The sequence below is a fragment of the Perca flavescens genome, chromosome 13 (assembly GCF_004354835.1).
Source record: "Perca flavescens isolate YP-PL-M2 chromosome 13, PFLA_1.0, whole genome shotgun sequence".
NCBI lineage: Eukaryota > Metazoa > Chordata > Actinopteri > Perciformes > Percidae > Perca > Perca flavescens.
In genome coordinates this window covers 2,598,046-2,622,302 of record NC_041343.1, presented here as the reverse complement: position 1 = coordinate 2,622,302, position 24,257 = coordinate 2,598,046, and the positions used below count along the sequence as shown (strand labels likewise).

General features: G+C 42.7%; 1 protein-coding gene across 3 annotated transcripts in view; it reads right to left on the bottom strand.

Annotated features, from left to right (window-relative positions):
* The window catches only part of LOC114566355 (disks large homolog 1-like), a 152,708-nt gene that overhangs the window by 100,457 nt on the left and 27,994 nt on the right, over positions 1–24,257 (bottom strand). For all 3 annotated transcript variants that reach the window (XM_028594739.1, XM_028594740.1, XM_028594741.1), the window contains exon 3: positions 5,245–5,396. In XM_028594739.1, the coding sequence (XP_028450540.1) occupies positions 5,245–5,396 (152 nt within the window). The remainder of the gene's footprint in view (positions 1–5,244; positions 5,397–24,257) is intronic.

Sequence of the window (24,257 nt, the reverse complement as noted above, 5' to 3'; positions counted from 1 at the left end):
ATGTTGGAGTCCTTGATGAGGAGGAAGGGAGTTCAACAGCAGGGTAAAGTCACTACACTATCCTCCTTCTGTTCCGGTCTGAAGGGAGGAACGTACCGTCCCTCCAGGAGCTCTTCTGGTGCTGCATGACAAGCTAGCGTTAGCTCGGTAATAACAGTAATAAAGCAGGGGTGGTATAGTTTGCAAGACTAAAGACACGGTTTTATTCACTCGCCTTTTTTGGCCCATTAATTTTTCAATCTGTTATGTATATTATGTGCTTTGTCATCAGTTATTGTTGACAAATATAATAGTGTGTGGTGTATAAACAAACTTAACTTGCACTTACTACAATGATGGTAATAATTTAATGAATAAGTGTGTGTGTGTGTGTGTGTGTGTGTGTGTATGTGTCTGTCTGTCTGTGTGTCTTGTCTGTATCTGCTATTTGGGTTACTTACCTTTACACAACTATTAACTAAAACAATAAGTATGTATGTATTGAGTTTATGTAAATTAATGCTTTTTTTTATCCAATTCATCGATTAATCGAAAAAAGAATCAATAAATTAATCGATTATTAAAATAATCGTTAGTTTCAGCCCTACATTCAAGCACACCCTTCACCCTAGCCAGGGTCTGTAACAACAGTTAGAGCATTCAGTTTAGTAATATCACAAAAAGACACCGGGCACTTTAGGTGTGTAGAAATATATTCTACACACTGTGAATCTGATGGCTGTCATATTGAGGATGCTTCCACTCTTCCACACATTCATCGTTTTACTGATAGAGATCATGAAAAGGCTATATCTCTTAAACCCCTTTTTTGCCAATCTTTGGGTCACCTGGTCTTCTTGTATAACCTCAACCCTGTTATGAACAATCAAGACATCATTTTTTTTCAGGACAACCTGGGTTATCAGGATATGTATGCTGCAGTGATGTCACGTGAATGTATAATAGGCTTTTATCTAAACAGTTAGTTGTGTTATCTCCAATTCATTTTTCGCACTCATTTCAACCTCCAGGGGTCCTGGCCTCTCTCTGTCTGTCTTCTAGGAGCATGTAATACTCATACACAGTAAATAAAAGGCCCTCCTGCTTGGGCTATGTAATGGCTGAGCAAGCGCTCTCCTAATATGACTTCATGTGATTGGTTGACACAGCTGTCAGTAGGGCTGTGCAATTAATCGAAATATAATCGTGATTATGATTTCGGATCCCAATGATCACAAAAACAGAATAATCGAAAAACAATTATTTAGCTCATTACGTTTTGTAAGTAAACTCACAGTTGTATGTGTTTTTTTTACTGTTGATTTATTTAACTTTTTCCACCGTTTTTTAAGTTCAATAATTGCAACATCTTTCCAGAAGTCAACGAGTAATCATGTTGAATTGTTGTGATTTCAATATTGACCGAAATAATGGTGATTATATTTCTTTCCATAATCGAGCAGTAATCAGGCAAGATGGCTGCAGGCTAGCAGTTTTACCTTGGTTTTCATGCAAAAGATGACTAAACAGCCGCAGAGCAAAGCGGATATTCCATGACATGATTTTTGGATTCCTAATTATTTATTTATTTTACAAAGACATTGTAATTTCATGATGGATTAAAAAGCTTCTGGATGGCCTACAACTACATGGAGGACTTTGTTGAAACGGCGCATTTCTCTGCTTCTCTACACTGTATTAATCTGGAGATATTAAATATGACATTACACTCCAGCAATCACACATACACTGTACATCTAACTGTAAAGCAAGGGCTCTCTGTCTGTGGAAACACTTTATTTGAAGGGATGTGCATAAGACTAACATGACAACATTATAACCATGACATGACGGTCATGAACATGAAGGAGTCTTTATGAATGTTTACGACTGTTGTCATTAAGTGTCATTTAGTAAATTGTGACACTTTTAATGCAAAGTTAGCAATGTTCGATAAGTTTGTTATGACAGCTTGACATTAGCAAGACAATATAACATACAATAGCAGGCCTATCAAACGTAAATAAACTATTTAGCTTGTGTTAACATTACACTAAAGTGTCATAAGTTGTTGGTTCTGACATTGGCTGTCATGAGACAATTTATAATTGTGTCATGAATATTTTCCTTAACTTTAAGTAGAGAGAAACAATTTCGGACTTGTCATAAAATGTTTTAAGGCCAGCTTGACGACCGTGAATACAGAACCAAGGAGACTTACTGAGTTTTGGACAAATAGCTCTAGGCTACTTGTTGCTAAAGTAACCGCTAACTGCTGCTCACTGTAGTTAGCTGGCCAAGTTAGCTTGGTTAGCTGTACAGTTGTCCTATTAACTGACTCAGCCTTGGGGTGCAAGGAGCCAAACCCAAAACCATCTCGATACTGCATTCCCTATTGTAAAACTGGTTTCCTCCGGCAGTCTCGGAGGCTATATTTGTTCCTGTTCCGGCGGCTCCGGCCGTGTTCACTGAGAGCTCTCAGTCCCAGCAGAGTCAGCTAAACTGCTGGCAGGTGAATGTAACGCACATTCAGCACTATTGTCAATTGTAAACGCCAATCAATATCTGCCACGCAACAAGTCCCTCCCTAGCTTCCTGTTTTAACTGGAAATTCAAAAATATGCAGAATCAAACATAGCACTCTGCTCGCCAATTACGGTTAACGGAGGTCCCAGTGAAGACAGCCAGACGGCACCGAACACAGCCTCGGAGACTGACGGAGGAGGCCAGTTTGACGACAGTATCCACAGATACACCCACCGTGAATCGAACCGTGACCTTTTAATTGGTACAACCACTCTGACCACCTGGGCCACAGCCACCAACTAGCTAAGAGCAACTAACTACAGTTAACAGCTACTTTAGCAACAAGTAGTCTAAAGCTATCTGTCCAAAACTCAGTAGTCTTGCATTGCCAGACCTACCTCCACAGCGCTGCAAAGGAAGGTCTGGCGAGTCCACACAGCATTCCGGGATAGGAGAAAAACATGCTCTGGTTTACTGGCATTTCTTTAACCCAATCACAATCACTTGGGCGGTGCTAAGTGCCAGATGAAGCAACGGTGCCTCTGCTAAATAGCCTCAGAAAGGAACTTGTTTTGAAGGAACATGTGTATGTTCAAAAGTAGTTTTAGTCGTGCAACACAAACGACAGATAGTCTAGCTAGCTGTCTGGATTTACCCTGCAGAGATCTGAGGAGCAGTTAAGCATAGTCATCACAAATCCACCGGAGGTTAGAACGCCAACACAAAGGAAGGAGAAAGAGGGACATCCAGCAGAATTTCCAGCAGCACCTGAACAATCCCGGAAATTAAACGTTGTCGATATAGACTAAAAACTCTAAACTCAGTACTGTATTCACTGTCATCAAACTGGCCTTGAAACATTTATGACATCCTAATGAAAATTCCAAATGGTTTCACTTTAGTTAAGGTCAAGGGAATTATTCATGACACAGTTATATAAGCATTTATGTAAAATATCAGAAATGAAAGCGAAACAGGCACCTGGGTAGCTCACCTGGTAGAGCGCGTGCCCATATTTAGAGGTTTAATCCTCGACGCAGCCGACCTGTGGCCCTTTGCTGCATGTCATTCCCCCCTCTTTCTCCCCTTTCATGTCTTCAGCTGTCCTATAAAAATATAATCTTAAAAAAAAAAAAAAAAAAAAAAAGCTAAATCACACTTTTTGTCAGACTATAAACGTTGTGGTCGCCCGGATAGCTCAGTTGGTAGAGCGGGCGGCCATATATAGAGGTTTACTCCTCAACGCAGTGGGCCCAGGTTCGACTCTGACCTGTGGCCCTTTGCTGCATGTCATTCCCCCCTCTCTCTCCCCTTTCATGTCTTCAGCTGTCCTATCAAAATAAAGGCCGAAAAATGCCGCCAAAAATTATCTTTAGACTATAAAACTTGTTTCCCAACACTACACGCTATAATAATATCAGGAATGTTGTTTATGTGACTCATTTGGACGAAACGCTAAAGTTTGTTAATTGTATTATCTGTATAGGTTGGTGTGGATGTGCATGATCAGGTGGCAGGTTGACTGTTGAACTGAAAGACACACGGGAGAGATGGAGAGACAAATATAAATGCTGGGGGGACTTATTGTCGTTCTTTGGTTTTATGCTGCAGGTGATACGCTGCTTACAACTCACACCAGCATCAGACAGAGCTAAATGGATGTGTTGAAAAACACATCCATTTAGTATTGTGCGGGTGCTGCTAACAGTAACCTCCGAGACATTGTGTGTACTGAACTGAACGACACAGTGCAACTGGCAGGACTATTACTGCATCGGGTGGCAGCATGAACATATTTTTTCTAAAATAGCACATTTTACACTGCTAAGAGTTCACCAGTTTTGCGTGGGTTCAAGCTGTTTGATAGACTATCTGGCTGTTTATAGTGTGTGGGAGCTGTGTGTGTTCTTGCTGCTATGAGATGAATGCAGTGCTATTGTTGGAGATGAAGAGGGATGACTTGTTAATGGCCCATCAGCCAAACTAAAGGATCCAGACGCTCTTGGCGGTTATAGTACCACTAAAACGTTGGTTAGTTCCAATAGGAATGGTCAAAATCTAAACAGGAGAGGCCAAGATATCCTGACTTTTAGTCTCTAGTGTGGGTGAACCTGCGAAAACATGGGATACTACACATACTGCATAGTACATTTTAACCGACCAACTTTTTATTTGAGTTGGTTCTCACACTTTTACTTGAGTAGCATTTCTTCAAAGTAACAGTACTTTTATTTGAGTACAATATTCTAGTACTCTTTTCATCTCTGGCGTTTGTACTGTAACTTATTTTTCTGTCAATTTTATTAAACTTTGTAAAGCTTTCTCCAGAGTACCAAAAGACATACAAGTAATCTGGGGGGAGGGCCCCTTAATGACAGTAGTTTCATAAAACGTTTTTACTGATTAATATACAAGCGGATTCTTCACGACTGACTGATGAGCCTGTGATTTAAAAAAAAAAAAAAAAAAAAAAAGCTACTTCTGACTCGTTGTCAAGCATCACATTTTTTGTTCAGCTGACAGCTCACCACAAACAGCACATCTCCCTACAGTGACTTTATTTAAAGGCTTGGAACCTCATATTTAGCATGTCCGCTGATTCATGATTTATTGCTGTTACTGCTGATGCTTCTCCACCACTTTTTGAATAGCTTTAGCAGAGAACCTAGTCATTCTGAGTACTCTTCAGTCCAGGTTTGTCTAAGGTTTTGCTGGGCTGATACACTGTCAGAGACTCACCTCCTCCACTGGACAGACAGAGTGTGCAAGCTCAGAGTTTTGTATAGAAACACTCTTCTCCCACTTGTCCGCCATGTGGTTGACCTCCTCCAGCTTTTGCTCACAGCTCTTCTGTGTGTTTAGCAGCGTCACTTCATAGAACTCCTGGATATCTGTGGAAATAAAGATATTACGTGACTCAGGTGCAGGTTAATTTCTCCACAGACAACTCAGTTAACTCTGTCTCATCAATAAAAGAAAGTCATTTGATGCGGATACCAGTTTAACCTCAATTGGTGCTACAACAACAACTGTACAATACATACTTTATATAAATGATGGATCTGAGATGGATGGCTGGATCTACCAACAAGGTTAGACAACGTATGTAAATTTACATACCATAACAATGCGCATATTCAAGTTTGCTTGTAAGAACAATATTTGTGAAAGCAGCCAATGTTCTTATGCAAGTGTTAGCTATATATGCACACGTGTAAAAACAATTACAGATAAACTGCTGTTCCAGTGGTTAAAAAAGAAGACTAAGCTTGTGCCGATTGGCAATCAGATCGTACGACAATTAAAGGAATGATCGGTGATTGGTGTTTCCTACACATATGTTAAAGCGATTTTAACTAACTTCCTATCAGAACTATATCTAGAATCTGCGTCCTACTGTTTATATTCTGGTGGAGCGGTATGTACGCCCGCTGAGCCTAGATAATCAGCATGAGTGATATGAGTGATATTTAAATCACTAACGTTAATTACAAAGCAGTTTGCCGTCTCTTTTCCATTTATCGGACACCTGATGGGCTGTGCTTCTTTCAGACAGTCATCCAGCCTTCCCGGCTGCTGCCAGGGGACGGGAGCTACATTAGGTCAGCCCGCACCGATTAACATTACTGGGCGCTAGGATACAGTAGCTAACGTTAATGATCGAGTTTCTCTGGTGCAGAGCTTCACCTCCAACACAACAAATAAACTAGTCATTACATGTACAATTATTACAATAGGAAGTAGAGGAATAGCTTAAAGAGCACATATTATGCTTTTTCATCTTTTCTGACCTATAAATGTTGTTATAATGTCGTATAGTCATGTTAAACGACATCAAAGTGTCAAATAATGAGATAAATGCATTTAGACGTGAGCCCTGCAGGCAGCTTGGGATAGCTCTGCCGGGCTCTGAACGCTCGGATCTCATTGGCTCTCAGTGGGAAAAATGCCCCCAAAAATTATCTTTACTATACTGTGTTTTGCGGGTGTTGCTAACAGTAACCTCCGACACATTGTGTGTACTGAACTGAACGACACAGTGCAACTGGCAGGACTATTACTGCATCGGGTGGCAGCATGAACATATTTTTTCTAAAATAGCACATTTTACACTGCTAAGAGTTCACCAGTTTTGCGTGGGTTCAAGCTGTTTGATAGACTATCTGGCTGTTTATAGTGTGTGGGAGCTGTGTGTGTTCTTGCTGCTATGAGATGAATGCAGTGCTATTGTTGGAGATGAAGAGGGATGACTTGTTAATGGCCCATCAGCCAAACTAAAGGATCCAGACGCTCTTGGCGGTTATAGTACCACTAAAACGTTGGTTAGTTCCAATAGGAATGGTCAAAATCTAAACAGGAGAGGCCAAGATATCCTGACTTTTAGTCTCTAGTGTGGGTGAACCTGCGAAAACATGGGATACTACACATACTGCATAGTACATTTTAACTGACCTACTTTTTATTTGAGTTGGTTCACACACTTTTACTTGAGTAACATTTCTTCAAAGTAACAGTACTTTTATTTGAGTATAATATATCTCTGCTAGTTTGTACTGTAACTTTTTTAATTTAAATTTTTTTTTTAAATTTTATTAAACTTTGTAAAGCTTTCTCCAGAGTACCAAAAGACATTATACAAGTAATCTATATGTTTTAAATCATGGTGAGGGCACCTTAATGACAGTAGTTTCATAAAACGTTTTTACTGATTAATATACAAGCGGATTCTTCATGTACGTACAGTATATCTTCACGATTAATGAGCCTGTGATTAAAAAAAAAAAGCTACTTCTGACTCTATGTCAAGCCTCACATTTTTTTGTTCAGCTGACCGCTCACCACAAACAGCACATCTCCCTACAGTGACTTTATTTAAAGGCTACTTAAAGGGCCAGTATGTACTTATTTTCTTTATTCATTGAAGCCTCTATGTTTACAGGCTTGTCGTGATGTGCAATGTGCTATAGGTCAGTGGTTCCCAACCTGGGGTCCGGGCACCCCCAGGGGGGGCGGCAAAGATCACAGGGGGGGCGCAAGTCTTTATCTGGTTTGAGGTTGAGGAAAAAAATATATATATATTTGCACATGTTAAACAAATTGTGATAATACACTACAATATATAATGTATACAAAAGTATTTTGTTGTATCCTCGTTTTTCCTGCCGCCACGGCATCACTATTTTATAAATGAAACATGGAAGAGAATCTTAACCGTGCTGATAACTCCTCTGTATCAAAAAAGAAAGTAAGGCTCTATCTGGAGAGTTACATCAACTTTGGTTTCGGGGGGGCTCAGCTTTTCTTAGACATGAGTAGGGGGGGCGCCAAGGAAAAAAGGTTGGGAACCACTGCTATAGGTGCTAAAAAAATCTATTTGGTACTGCCAATTTGTTTTGTTTTGTCATGGTTCATGTGTGCAATAAACATTACATTTTGTGAAAAAAAAAAAAAAAAATCATAGTAGAGAATCGTGATATCAATTCTAAGCTAAAAAATTGTGATTCATATTTTTCCCCAAATCGTGCAAGCCTAGTTTAAATGTAAAGTGGATAATAAGCCACTGTAATGAAGAATATGACAATAATAACTGCATTGAACTACCGAAGCAAGACGCTATCAATCAGACGGACGATCAAATCGCTCGGGGCTTGATGAACTGTTTTCAATGCAATCAGTCTCCAACACGCGTGTAAAATAATGAATCAAAGACATGGAACTGTAGGAAGGCATTCGGAAATGTCAACAGATGAGCACATCAGCGCACACGGGGCAACAAGCGCACGTTAACACACCTACATAATAAGATGTTTAAATTTAAAATGTTCAATGCCTTAACATGCTGATGTGACCAAGCCCAACCCGAACCTGAACATCAGGCCCGGCGGGTACGGGCTTGGGTCGGGTATCCATCCTCTAATGCACAAAATGTCACCAAGGGATCTGCCATGTGTAATTGGCTTGACAGTGACATCAGTTAGAGATGCAGAGGGGAACAGATACCTGCTGCCTTCAGGTGACTGTAAAGACACCAGTGTAAAGAAAAAGGCCTTACAGTAATAATGGCCCCAGACAACATAAGTGTTGATATTTATATGTTGAAAAGAAACCTTCCCCGCACCTGGTCAGGTATGAAAAAATGCTGTAAACTAAGAATGCTTTCAAAAATGCAAGTGTTAATAGTTTATTTTCATCAATTAACAAAATGCAGTGAATAAACAGAAGATAAATCTAAATCAAATCAATATTGGGTGTGACCACCCTTTGCCTTCAAGACAGCATCGATTCTTCTAGGTACACTTGCACACAGTTTTTGAAGGAACTAGGCTGGTAGGTTATTCCAAACATCTTGGAGAACTAACCACAGATCTTCTGTGGATGTAAGCTTCCTCAAATCCTTCTGTCTCTTCATGTTCTCCCAGATAGACTGGATGATGCTGAGATCAGGGCTCTGGGGGGGCCATGCCATCACTTCCAGGACTTCTTGTTCTTCTTTACGCTGAAGATAGTTCTTAATGACCTTGGCTGTATGTTAGGGGTCCTTGTCCTGCTGCAGAATAAATTTGGGGCCAATCATACACCTCACTGATGGTATTGCATGATGGATAAGTATCTGCCTGTATCTCTCAGCATTGAGGACACCATTAATCCTGACCAAATCTCCAAACTCCATTTGCAGAAATGCAGCCCCAAACTTGCAAGGAACCTCCACCATGCTTCACTGTTGCCTGCAGACACTCATTATTGTACCGCTCTACAGCCCTTCGGCCAACAACCGGCCTTCTGCTACAGCCAAATATTTCAAATTTTGACTCATCAGTCCAGAGCACCTGCTGCCATTTTTCTGCACCCCAGTTCCTATGTGTTTGTACATAGTTGAGTCGCTTGGCCTTGTTTCTATGTCGGAGGTATGGCTTTTTGGCTGCAACTCTTCCATGAAGACCACTTCTGGCCAGACTTCTACAGACAGTAGATGGGTGTACCTGGGTCCCACTGGTTTCTGCCAGTTCTGAGCTGATGGCACTGCTGGACATCTTCCGATTTCGAAGGAAAATAAGCTGGATGTGTTTTTCATCTGCTGTACTAAGTTTCCTTGGCCGACCACTGCGTCTACAATCCTCAACATTTCCTGACTTTTTGTAAGTCTACCTATAAGAATTGATGCTGGTTGGAAGGCATAGGGTAATAACTAGGGTTGGGCATTGAGAACCAATTCCTAATTGGAATCGTTTAAAAAAATTACGATTCCAGTGGAATCGTTTCTTTATTGGAATCGTTTAGAGGATTTGGTTTCAAATCTGATCATGGGTTCCAAATTTAACATGCGCAAGTTTTGGTTTCCGTAGCGTCCAGGCGCTTGTGTTGTCTTTTCATGTACTCTATACATACAGTCTATATACGGAGCTTCAGAGTGGCATTCCTATTGTATCATGATTTGTTCTCTCACACACACACACACACACACACACACACACACACACACACACACACACACACACACACACACACACACACACACACACACACACACATACAGAACTTACTGTGATGACAAAGCTTCCCTACCTGAAGCTTCACAGCAGATCAACATGATTGGGTAAGTCAGGATGTCATCAAAAAAACAGCATGCATGTGCAACAAATGTATCGAACTACATGCAGCTTTTTCAAATTTCTGTTCCGAGTTAAATTTTTCCGCATTGTCTGCTTTGACTGAATGTTAGCATCACTGCTATATCAGCTCAATGCATTAGAATCTTCTGGAGCGATGTACTCAACATCTGTCGCTGCATCATAACAACATCTACCACAAAGCATCTGTTGGACACAAGTGAGCTCTTTGTTTGGCATTCAATTCATTACATTTTTTGAATGGCTAGCCATGTTTTACCAAAAAAACAGACCCAAAACAAGTGATTTGCCGTGCCACATTTAAATAGATCTTGATAAAAACAAACCAACAGATACAGCGTCATGTCTGTTCCAATCATTCAAAAATTATGTCATGCATTCCGTTTTAAGAAACAGGAAATTAATTAAACTACATCAACAATAAATATTGATGTAGTTTTCATAAAACAAAAACAGTCAGTTCTATCTTTTTGTAATTCAAATGAAAACAGGCTATTATGCATGCAAATGAATACAGCAAATGTATGCAAATCCCCTGAGTATGTGGTGCAAAGCCAGTTGTTAGTTGTCACTCATTTGAATATTATGACAGAATAAAGGTATGCAGTAGATAAAATACAATATGCAATGCAAAACAGCACATGGCATCCAATTTAGCCTTTCTTTACACAAATGAGTAGGTTCTGACTTTTGTTTCATTATAAGGAATAAAAATAAAAATGACTTTGCAGATAATTACTACAGAAAAAGATCAAACCGATCCAATCAATTCAACAAGCCATGGCAGTTGGCCTTAAATACTACCCTCTCTACACTGCATTACACTCCAGAATCATCAAAACCACCAACTGTGATCAAATAAAGGGAGGGGGAAAATGAGTGACTGTAATTTCAGTTTCAGAAATACAGAAGCAGAAAGTTGTCAAGAGTAACTCACAGTGCAGTAAAACCTCCCTGCTCTCTCCAGTCATGTTGCAGCGTGCTATCCTGTGAAACAGTGTGCTATGAGAGGACCAGATGTCTGGTGGCAAGCAGACAGCGAGCCTAATCCTCAGACATAGAGAACGCCTGTTCCCTTCAATGCAGACAATGAACCTGCATTGCTGATTTCTAATTCAGCTCTCCTTTGGGTAATGTGCTTAACACAGCCAGCAGTCCTTACAACTCTCCCTTAATGAACAAAACTCCACTTCTCCAGGGCTTTCCACAAGGACATGGAGTAGCCAACCAGTGGGAAAAGGTAGCCAGCTAGAGGGGTCCAGAGGCATCATTTCGTGTGAATACAGATAGCCTAATATTTCAATGAAAGATTGTTTTTGTTAGTGGTACTCTCACATAAATCATACATTATTACAGAAACGTGCACTGCCTAATGAAAAGCGCTGCTTACAGTTTTTTGTCTGTATGCTGAAGGACATAACTTTTCTCCGCTTGACGGCGATATGTGTGTGTGTAATATGTTCAGATTTTTGTTTGTATTTTCAGTAGGGCTGCGCAACGATTAAAAGTTTTAATCACGATTAATTGCACGATTTCCCTGATTAATCACGATTAATCGCATTGTTATACGCAAAATCCAATAATTAATTAAAAAGTAGTGTACAGTAGCAGTTAAATAAAATATTTAGTGTAAATCTCAACTTAAACAATGTAATCAAAGCAAATACAAAATTAAAGCTTATTGCCACTGCCAGGGCATTAATGTTATCCTGTTTGTTATATATATATATATATATATATATATAAAAAAAAAAAAAAAAAAAAAAAAGAGGGGAGAGAGGGAGAGTGCGATGGACTGACGCGTATGCTACTCAGAGTGACGGCTGACTCATTATGAATCGGTCCGGCACGGGTCGAATGCTCTTTGGCGGGTCAGCGGCTTTACACACGTCTTGTGTAATCTATGAAATGTCCGTTAGTTAGTTGCATTTAATAACTTCTAATGTGTTTTTTGCCGTGGCGGCTGCAATAACAGAGTTACACTGGTACCAATACAGGTTTCCCTCTCATACTTAACAATATACAGCTGTGTTAATAACAATTAAAACTGTAGACAAATGTCAGGAGTTTGGACCGGTGGCGCTGTGTCTCTCCATGTTGCAGGTGAGCCGTGTGTGAGTGAATGGGGGGGGCTGCGCAGAGGAGAGATCATGACACAGGCACGGCTTTACAGAACGAATGGGTCATGTAAGGCAACAGTAAACCATATTGATATAAACGACATCGCTTCGTTCGTGGAGAGGCAGTGGTTGCGAGGACGTTAGGTGTACCGGTGCGACCTAGGAAAAATCTTAGTCGCACCCTTACAAATTTTGGTCGCACTCTAGAGCCCTGTAGGGGGATATAACAGCAGGCAGTACAGGAACAAAAACAGTGACGCATCACCGACAGTTTGAGGATAACACACACTCTTCACTCTCAGTGGTTTCTGTGAGAAATACTTTGAACGAATATGTAGTTCTGCTTACAGTTGAGTAGGAGGCCCTCTATGTGGCCCAGGACACATACCCGTACACACTGCTATAAGAATGTGGACATATGAATGTGGTCTGAGTGATCAAATCTCATTGTGTCCTCAATGCATCCTTGGGGGCATTCCCACCTGTACTCAGAGCTGTCCACTTGTGATCCCCAGGACCGATTTTAATATTGGTGGAAATGGGGTCACAGACTCACGGCATTACGGGCTACATTAACATTTGTGTTTCTCCAATAACAAACCCTGGGTGATCCCTTGAGGTGAAAGTGCTATTGAATGAAATGAAGGTTTTTAGATCTGGTGAAAAGAGGAGTTAAGGAGGCTCAAATGGAATTTACAACAGCTAAAAGAATAAAATGGAAGAGAGCTTATAACAAAACAATGCAAATGAGGTCTAGAGAGGATTGAATGAAATCAATGGTTATGGCAAAAGCAGTGGGAGGGGCCCAGAATCTGCAGACCAGGGATGTGCAAATGAATTTATGAATTTAACAGATTTGATTCTGGCCCCACTCCCTCCCCCACTCACCAGATTACAGACCAACTGCACTCTCCTCTCACTACTCCTTTCTACCCCCCAACCCACCCCCAGTCTCTCCTCAACTGCACCCTCATCTCACCCCCCACTCCACACAGTCCCTCACTAACAGCCAACCAGATGAGGAAGAGGCTGAGCCTTAAGCTAAGTTCTCTTGTTGTTTTTACACTGACCGGTGACAGGTGGACACACACCAAGATGAAACAAGGGAGCAGAGAATATTCTGCCAGACAAATAACCACACCTGTTCATGTATGAATATTTGTGTGTGTTTGTCTCTACAGATTGAGGGAGTCAAGGCAGATGCATGATAAGGGAACATTTTGATCGGGAAAGGGCCTCACACACACTTTAGCATACTTCCCAGAGAGAGACAGACTCAACTAGGATTGAAATTTCATTAAATGCTTCTGTGTAAGTCATCAAAGTCTCCCAAACCTTCTTCACAGATGTGAATATCAGTTGTGCTGCTGTAAATAAACCATAACAATTAATAATACAGTACATATTGAAATAGTGTCATGAATAAAAACAATTAGTTACATTTAGGACCGTACGTCACGTAATGTGAGGACGTCATTTTGAGTGTCCAACATAATGGCGGGAAAGACAGAAGCTTTAGCTTTTTGCTGCAAAACGAATGAATGCTCTAGCTGTGGTTTTTATTTTTAATAAAACCATTTCATAAGCATTAAGAGCAGTGGACAGCTACATACCGGGTAACAAATTGGGGTTCAGTGTTCGAAGCCAGGGATTGAACCGCCAATGTTGTGGTTAAGGGGCCGACCCGCTACACCCCCCCATTATTCTTTTGAAGCAGAAGCCAGTGGTCGTAAAATATACACACACAGCGAATCGCAACTTGTTAATTAACTTATGGAAAGCTCTGCTTCTTCACTGTAAAGTGGTTTAACAACTCTCCAACCTGGCATCCAATCCTCCACCCTCTTCTCACAGCAGAGTGTTGTTTTCACTACGCTTTGTACAAGTTTACAACTCAGCTCTGGAACGGTCCATTCACTCTTTGTGCTGCTGAGAGCTTTAAAGAAGGCAGCTGGCCCAGTATTTAAGGCACATAGCTTTTGTGTAAAAGGTATCATGAGCCCTGCAGAGGAAAACTAGTTCTAGTGTAGGGTGTAGATGTGTCTAATACAATGTGTTCTGGCTGGGAATCACCACTGATGAGGGTGATTCCATTCCCAAGCCTCTGTGAGGTAGTAAACTGCCCCACACTGCTAAACAGTATATTGTCAAGACAGTGTTTAGGTGCAACTGAACATCCAACCTTTAGAGCCAACCCCATGGCACAAGTCATATGTAAATTCTTTTGGTACGGCTTCCTAACATGTACAGCTGCTATTATTACTATTTCCTTTTGTCCTTTCTTGTTATTTTGTACGTTTATTAGACTAAAAAAGAGCTTGTGGAATGTAGCAAACTCGCCGCTTAGTAAGGAGGGGGTCGTTATTATTAGAGATGCCCAATGATGTTTTTTTCCACCGATAACGATTGCCGATGAGCCATATTGTCTGCTAAACATCCGAAATCAAATGTTTTTTGTTGTTTTGTTATAGCAGCTGGTATAGCTGTATTACAGTATAGGTCAGTTTGACTGCTCGGTAATGTATCAGTGTTATGATTTCAGTTTAGAGAAGTGGGCGTGTTTAGCCGATTGACAGGGATAGAAGTTGTTTAAAAACGCTTATATCCGATGGAGAAGGAAAAATAAAATGCAGACACAGGTAAACAAAGCCAGTCTCCACAAGATGGTGCCCCTGTACCAAAATTTGTAACAACTTCAAATTTTCTACACACACCAACCATGCAACTCTACACGATGAATAAAGAATCACAACTAACATGCTTTTACTTAGTCCGTTCAATCAACAGAGCAAATAACTCCTAAGGAGAAATGCAACAAGTAACATTAGCCTACAGTAAATCTAAAAGGACAACTGAAATACAGTGGGGGAAATAAGTATTTGACCCCTTGCTGATTTTGCAGGTTTGCCCACTTACAAAGAATGCAAAAATCTACAATTTTAATCATATGTACATTCTAACAGTGAAAGACAGAATACCAAAGAAAATTCCAGAAAATCACATCATATGAATTTATAAAAATTGATAACCATCTGATGAGGAAAAACAAGTATTTGACCCCCTGGACAAACAGCAAGTATTCTGGCTCCTACAAGCCAGTTAGTCTTTCTTTAAGACACAGCCCCAATCCGAACCAATTATCTACATCAAATACACCTGCCTCACCTCGTTACCTGTATAAAAGACACCTGTCAACACCCAAACAACTAGCATCCAACATCACCACCATGGGCAAGACCAAAGAGCTTTCTACGGACATCAGGGACAAGATTGTTGATCTGCACAAGGCTGGGATGGGCTACAAGAGAATCGGAAAGCAACTTGGAGAGAAAAGATCAACTGTCGGTGCAGTTATCAGGAAATGGAAGAAGCACCACACCACCGCCAACCTCCCTCGGTCTGGGCCTCCACACAAGATCTTGCCTCGTGGGGTGTCCCTGATCATGCGAACGGTGAGGAATCATCCCAAAACCACAAGGGGGGAACTGATGAATCAACTGAAAGCAGCTGGGACCACAGTTACAAAAGAAACGGTTGGTAACACACTACGCCGTCATGGATTGAAATCCTGCAGCGCACGCAAGGTCCCCCTGCTCAAGAAGAAACATGTACAGGCCCACATGAAGTTCGCCATTCACCACCTGGACGACTCAGAAGAGGCCTGGAAGAAGGTGATGTGTTCAGATGAGACCAAAATAGAACTTTTGGCCTCAACTCAACTCGCCGTGTTTGGAGGGCAAAGAACACCGAGTACAACCCAAAGAACACCATCCCCACCGTCAAGCATGGTGGTGGCAACATCATGCTTTGGGGGTGCTTTTCAGCCAAGGGGACGGGACAACTCCATCGTATTGAGGGGAGGATGGACGGGGCCATGTATCGTGGAATTCTGGACCGACATCTCCTTCCCTCAGTGAGAGAGCTGAAGATGGGTCGAGGATGGGTGTTTCAGCACGACAACGACCCTAAGCACACCGCCAAAGCAACAAAAGAGTGGCTGAAGAAGAAGCACATAAAAGTGTCTGGAGTGGCCTAGCCAGTCTCCAGACCTGAATCCGATTGAAAATCTTTGGAGGGAGCTTAAAATTCGAGTTGCCAGGCGACAACCTCGGAACCTGAATGATTTGGAGGCTGTCTGCAGGGAGGAGTGGGCCAACATCCCTGCCGAAATGTGCACAAACCTTGTCACCAACTATAAAAACCGTTTGACATCTGTGCTGGCCAATAATGGCTTTTCTACAAAATATTAACATGCTGTTTGTCCAGGGGGTCAAATACTTGTTTTTCCTCATCAGATGGTTATCAATTTTAATAAATTCATATGATGTGATTTTCTGGAATTTTCTTTGGGATTCTGTCTTTCACGGTTAGAATGTACATATGATTAAAATTGTAGATTTTTGCATTCTTTGTAAGTGGGCAAACCTGCAAAATCAGCAAGGGGTCAAATACTTATTTCCCCCACTGTAATTATTAATGTAATTATGCCATCTGACTATCACGGTCATACAGGCAGCTGCTGTCTAAAGTGGGTTGTCTGGGCTGGGCATCTTCAAGTGCCTTATTACATTTGTTGTGTTGACATTTAAACGCAAACTACTTCAGTAATTGTTTTATTCACTTTGGTGTCTAAAGGCTAGCAGGGAAAAGGAGTTGGGCTTTGGTTTGTTTTATCCTCATCCCAGTCAATACATCTTGGTGATGCAGTTAAATGAGCCTTAGCATTTTGGCTATGTTTCCATTCACTACAACAATTGAAGCATCTACACAACTCTCTCTCTGTTGCTGTTGTAAGCTGACCAGGAACCAGTAGGCAGGTCTTTCAGCTCCTCCGCTTCAATTGCGCTTGCCATAGTGTGACTGACTAGCACCGCAATGTGGTTGTTGTGCTAACCTTACCACATGCTGCCAACAGCGTACGACTTATACAAGTGTCTCAAGATTCATAAGAGTCCAACCCTGAGGACAAATAAAGGCCGATATTTACTTAAAGTCATAGCGCCCCCTAGTGGCAACAGGAAGTAGGCCTAAAAGTCAAGGTGCTATACTTTAACGAACTCCTCCTAGAGATTTCATCCGATGGACTTCAAACTTGGTCTGTACCATCCGAACACCTTAACGATGAAAAGTTATTAAAAGAAAAACTTTTCGTCAGACGGTGTGGGCGTGGCGTGGCGGCCATTTTGAGTGTTAAACGATGAACAAAGAAGTTGTTGTAACTTGAGTGTACGTTGTCGTATCTGCCCAAAATTTCTCAAAATTGACAAGGGTCCAGGCCTGAGGACATCTACAGGCCAAAATTGACGTTTGGTCATATCGCCCCCCGCTGGCAATAGGAAATCTGCCTTATATGACAAACATCAGCCGATTTGCATGAAACTCAAAATGTGTGGTCTACGTGTGATACTGAGCCGCCCCCTATAATATGGCCACGCCCACTTACTCAGGCCACGCCCCTTTCATAACATTTGAACCGTTTAAGGTAGAGTCTTGTCTGAGGTGTCACTGAACTCAGCAGAGAGTTCCTTCTTTATTGGTGATGGTTTGGCCCGCCCCCTATGCATAAGCCACGCCCCCTTTTATTACTAATGGCCCGATTGATGTAAACACTTGTGTGAGGTATCATTGAACTCAGCAGAGACTTCTTCATTGGTGATGGTTTGGCCCGCCCCCTATGTTTAAGCCACGCCCCCTTTCATACATGCTGACCCATTTAAGGTAGAGTCTTGTGTGAGGTATCATTCATCTCAGCAGAGGCTTCATTTTTAATTGGTGATGTTCGTTAAAGTATAGCACCTTGACTTTTAGGCCTACTTCCTGTTGCCAATAGGGGTCGCTGTGACTTTAAGTAAATATTGGCCTTTATTTGTCCTCAGGGTTGGACTCTTATGAATCCTGAAAAGTTTCGAGGTAATCGGACAACGTACACTCGAGTTACACCCACTTCCTGTTTCGGCGGCGAAACGCACAAAATGGCCGCCTTGCCACGGCCACGCCCTATGACGAAAAGTTTTTCTTTTAACAACTTTTCATCTTTAACATCTTAAGAATGCACAGACCGAGTTTGAAGTTGATCGGATGAAATCTCTAGGAGGAGTTTGTTAAAGTACGACATGTGGAAATGGCTAAAATCGCAAATTTCGAACATTTAATTAAAAATGGCGGAATTCCTGTTGGGTTTAGGGTATGGCTCTAATTAAGTTTTTTTTACATCTTGACATGTTACATACGTGTACCAAGTTTCGTGAGTCTACGTTAAACGCACGGCAGGGGCTCAATTTTCTTAACTTTCTAGGGGGCGCTAGCGAGCCATTTCTGTGCGCCTATTCCCGAAACCCATCCCATGGGCCCACCACCTGTGGGAGGAACCGTTGGGGTCGGGTGCGATGCCACATGGGTGGCAGTGAAGGTCAGGGGCCTCGACGGACCAGACCCGGGCAGCAGACGCTGGCTCTGGGGACGTGGAACGTCACCTCTCTGTGGGGGAAGGAGCCGGAACTGGTGCGGGAGGTGGAGCGCTACCGGTTAGATCTGGTGGGGCTTACCTCTACGCACAGTCTTGGTTCTGGAACCATACTCCTGGATAGGGGTTGGACTCTTTTCTTCTCCGGAGTTGCCCAGGGTGTGAGGCGCCGGGCGGGTGTGGGGATACTCACAAGTCCCCGGCTGAGCGCCGCTGTGTTGGAGTTTACCCCAGTGGACGAGAGGGTCGCCTCCCTGCCTGCGGGTTGTGGGGAAAACTCTGACTGTTGTTTGTGCATATGCACCAAACAGGAGTTCGGAGTATTCGGCCTTCTTGGAGACCTTGACTGGAGTCCTGCATGGGGCTCCAGTGGGGGACTCCATTGTTCTGCTGGGGGACTTCAACGCACACGTGGGCAATGATGGAGACACCTGGAGGCGTGATTGGGAGGAACGGCCTCCCTGATCTAAACCAGAGTGGTTGTTTGTTGTTGGACTTCTGTGCTAGTCATGGATTGTCTATAACGAACACCATGTTCGAACATAGGGATGCTCATAAGTGTACCTGGTACCAGAGCACCCTAGGGCCAAGGTCAATGATCGATTTCATAATCGTTTCATCTGATCTGAGGCCGTATGTTTTGGACACTTTCGGGTGAAGAGAGGGGCAGAGCTGTCAACCGATCACCATCTGGTGGTGAGTTGGGTCAGAGGGTGGGGAAGACTCTGGACAGACCTGGTAAGCCCAAACGTGTAGTGCGGGTAAATTGGGAACGTCTGGAGGAGGCCCCTGTCCAACAGACTTTCAACTCACACCTCCGGGCGGAGCTTTTCGTGCATCCCTGTGGAGGCTGGGGCATTGAACCCGAGTGGACAATGTTCAAAGTTTCCATTGCTGAAGCTGCAGCGAGGAGCTGTGGTCTTAGGGTCTTAGGTGCCTCAAGGGGCGGTAACCCACGAACACCGTGGTGGACAACGGTGGTCAGGGAAGCCGTCCGACTGAAGAAGGAGTCTTTCCGGGATACGTTATCCCGGAGGACTCGGGAGGCAGTTGCAGGGTACCGAAGGGCCCGAAGGGCTGCAGCCTCTGCCGTGAAAGAGGCAAAGCAGCGGGTGTGGGAGAAGTTTGGAGAAGACATGGAGAAGGACTTTCGGTCGGCACCAAAGTGCTTCTGGAAAACTGTTCGCCACCTCAGGAGGGGGAAGGGAACCATCCAAGCTGTGTACAGTAAGGATGGGACACTGTTGACCTCAACTGAGGAGGTAATAGGGCGGTGGAAGGAGCACTTTGCAGAACTCCTGAATCCGACTAATACGCCCTCTATGTTAGAGGCAGAGCTGGAGGATAATGGGGATTGTCGCCGATTTCCCAGGCGGAAGTCACTGATGTAGTCAAACAACTACACAGTGGCAAAGCCCCGGGATTGATGAGATCCGTCCAGAAATGCTCAAGGCTCTGGGTGTGGAGGGCTGTCCTGGTTGACACGCCTTTTCAACATTGCGTGGAAGTCTGGGACGGTGCCAAAGGAGTGGCAGACTGGGGTGGTGGTTCCCCTTTTTAAAAGGGGGGACCAGAGGGTGTGTGCCAATTATAGGGGTATCACACTTCTCAGCCTCCCTGGTAAAGTCTACTCCAAGGTGCTGGAAAGGAGGGTTCGCCAATAGTCGAACCTCGGGTTGAGGAGGAACAATGCGGATTCCGTCCTGGTCGTGGAACAACGGACCAGCTCTTCACTCGCAAGGATCCTGGAGGGAGCCTGGGAGTATGCCCAACCGGTCTACATGTGTTTTGTGGATTTGGAGAAGGCGTATGACCGGGTCCCCCGGAGATACTGTGGGAGGTGCTGCGGGAGTATGGGGTGAGGGGTCTCTTCTCAGGGCCATCCAATCTCTGTACAACCAAAGCGAGAGCTGTGTCCGGGTTCTCGGTAGTAAGTCGGACTCTTTTCAGGTGAGGGTTGGCCTCCGCCAGGGCTGCGCTTTGTCACCAATCCTGTTTGTAGTATTTATGGACAGGATATCGAGGCGTAGTCGGGGTGGGGAGGGGTTGCAGTTTGGTGGGCTGGGGATCTCATCGCTGCTCTTTGCAGATGATGTGGTCCTGATGGCATCATCGGCCTGCGACCTTCAGCACTCACTGGATCGGTTCGCAACCGAGTGTGAAGCGGTTGGGATGAGGATCAGCACCTCTAAATCTGAGGCCATGGTTCTCAGCAGGAAACCGATGGAATGCCTTCTCCAGGTAGGGAATGAGTCCTTACCCCAAGTGAAGGAGTTCAAGTATCTTGGGGTTGTGTTCGCGAGTGAGGGGACAATGGAGCGGGAGATTGGTCGGAGAATCGGGCGCAGCGGGTGCGGTATTGCATTCAATCTATCGCACCGTTGTGACGAAAAAGAGAGCTTAGCCAGAAGGCAAAGCTCTCGATCTACCGGTCAGTTTACGTTCCTACCCTCACCTATGGTCATGAAGGCTGGGTCATGACCGAAAGAACGAGATCCAGGGTACAAGCGGCTGAAATGGGTTTCCTCAGGAGGGTGGCTGGCGTCTCCCTTAGAGATAGGGTGAGAAGCTCACTCATCCGTGAGGAGCTCGGAGTAGAGCCGCTGCTCCTTTGCGTCGAAAGGAGCCAGTTGAGGTGGTTCGGGCATCTGGTAAGGATGCCCCTGGGCCCTCCCTAGGGAGGTGTTCCAGGCACGTCCAGCTGGGAGGAGGCCTCGGGAAGACCCAGGACTAGGTGGAGGGATTATATCTCCAACCTGGCCTGGGAACGCCTCGATCCCCAGTCGGAGCTGGTTAATGTTGCTCGGGAAAGGGAAGTTTGGGGTCCCCTGCTGGAGCTGCTCCCCCCGCGACCCGACACCGGATAAGCGGACGAAGATGGATGGATGGATGGATGGATTCCCGAAACCCTTAAAATACGTAAATTTTCACCAGACTTGATGCGGCCGCCAAATATGGTGAGTTTTTGAATATGTTAAGCCCCTCAAAAAGGCAATTCATTTGACGGGAAAATAATAATAAAAAAATAATAATTCCTTCAGTTTCAATAGGGCCTTCGCCGCTGTCGGCGCTCGGGCCCTAATAATAATTCCTTCAGTTTCAATAGGGCCTTCGCCGCTGTCGGCGCTCGGGTCCTAATAATAATTCCTTCAGTTTCAATAGGGCCTTCGCCGCTGTCGGCGCTCGGGCCCTAAATATGTTTTACACAAATACCGCCAAATACTGTATACCCCGGTAAAATGTCAAGAAGGTATTAAGGTATGAAAATATAAATAGCGCCCAAGCCTAAAAGCCTGTAATGTTGTAAGTGACACTTGCTTGTGCCAGCAAAGACTGCTGTCTCCTACTGAGATTGAAAGACAGCATTAGAGCTGAACTATAACTGAAAACTCTAGTATTCAGTTTTGCCAAGAGGCAAGTGAAGTCAACTGTTTCCCTCCAAACTTTTGGTTTATGGCTCAAGCCTTCACTGATGTCATACTTTAACAGTTAACAAAAACAAAAAAGAAAGTTATATAACACAACAACATGTGCTTGCTCAAATTTGTAATCATGTAATTATACTTTAACAGTGGGAGTATCTGTTAAGCCTTGGTATTAACTGTTAATCCATAGGCTTTATCAGAAAATACAATAACAAAATCCCCAATCTGGTGAGTATTTTAGGCATCAGGGCCACATGTATTGTGATGGCATGAATTCTGCTCCTAAGCACACACATGCAATACTGTCCAGCTGCAGAGTTACTATTTGTGCATCTAACACAGTTACAGGAGCTTTAAGACTAAGGCCTAACAAGTAGGCTGAGCATTACAAAAAGTGAAAAACGGGACACATATACATACTTGGTATTGCTAAAAAAATAAATCCTGACAATGAAATTTTTTCAACTATGGACAACTCAGACTATGTACAGACTAAAAATCTATTTTTATTGGATCAATTTGGAGAAATGCCCCAAATTACCTTGGAATAGCTACATTTTTAAATACTTGAGGTGCTGTAAAAAGAAATTGCTCCATAATTTCTGACAATAACGGATATATTTGAGTTAAGGACATCTCTGACTACATACAGGCTCAAAGTCAACCTGCCTACATGTACTAGGTATGTAACATAAAGCTATTACTTGTATCTATATGTGTCATCAACATCTGTATTCAGATTATACTTGGAAGTTGGGCATGGCTTATCTGTATTGCATGTCTACTACCATTTCTACTCTTACATTACCATTACTACCACTACTCCTCTTACTTTGTACATGTAAATATGTATGTATGTTTACCTGCCAACTAAACAACATAATAAAATGTTCGTGATTTTATTAAATAATAAAATATTAATTTGTACTTGAATCCCATCTTCAAAAAAAACTACACTGTTTTTATTTAGACAGACTAATTTGCCTAATTTTACAGGTTAGTAAAATAATACAGGTCAAAATAGCACTGAACCATATAACATGTATACACACAACCTCCAGTTTTTAAACTGGAGGTTGTGTATATACAGTAATGGGAGAAGGTTCAGATGGATGTAAAGTTGGTGTCTAGGATTAAAAAAGAGAATGCTATCAACATAAACAGGCCATAACAGCTCACTGAGCCCTATCGCATAATTTAAAAAAAGAAGGAGCAAGATGTGCATTCCATAGAATGAGATGAAAAAATATTTTGTTTTAAATGAGAAAGCTACTGAAACATTTGAAAAGCTCCCTGGTCCCATTAGCATGCACTTTTGAGATGGTTACCAACTTCATCTCCTCAGTTTCCAGGTGTTACAAAATAACACCTGTGGAAAAATGTTCAACCCTTCCGAAGCGAGTCATCCAACAGGAGTTTTACCGGCAGATAAACTCAGACCTCCGGGTACTGGAGACATTCATTAGCATGTACGGCAGAACAGAAACTCTGCAAACTTTCCCTCAAGTTACCAGCTAATGCTAGCAGTGGCTAGCTAGCTTGGTTAAATCTTTCAAAACAAATCTAGCTGTAGTCTTGATCCTGCAAGATCCCCTGCAAGGTCTTTATATATAATATAGTCTTTAACGTTAGATGTGAGATGATTGTCTTTAGATGTGAGATGGTGTCAGACTTTGACTATGACTTTGTAATGTCTTGCAATTATATTCCAGGATATAATGTTAGTGTCCTTCTAGAGTATTTCAGAATAGTATCACTATATTCAGAATATAAACTGTTTTACTACTGTGAGTCCGTTCAGCTTTACATACATACATACATACATACATACATACATACATACATACATACATACAGAATAATTCCAGATACATAACACATTTTTCAATGTGCATCTCACGTCACATTTTTACTCACTCTGACAATTAAACATCGTGCCAAAATACGAACAATTAAGTTGTCGTCAGTGGGCTTATTTGCTAGCTTTTTGCTAAAGCGAAAAATTGAACATATAGACAGCACCCTAGGATACCGTTACCTGAAACAGAGGAATTAAAGTCACCACTCATTTTACATACAGTTTAGCAACAAAACAAAATGCTGAGGGAACATTACT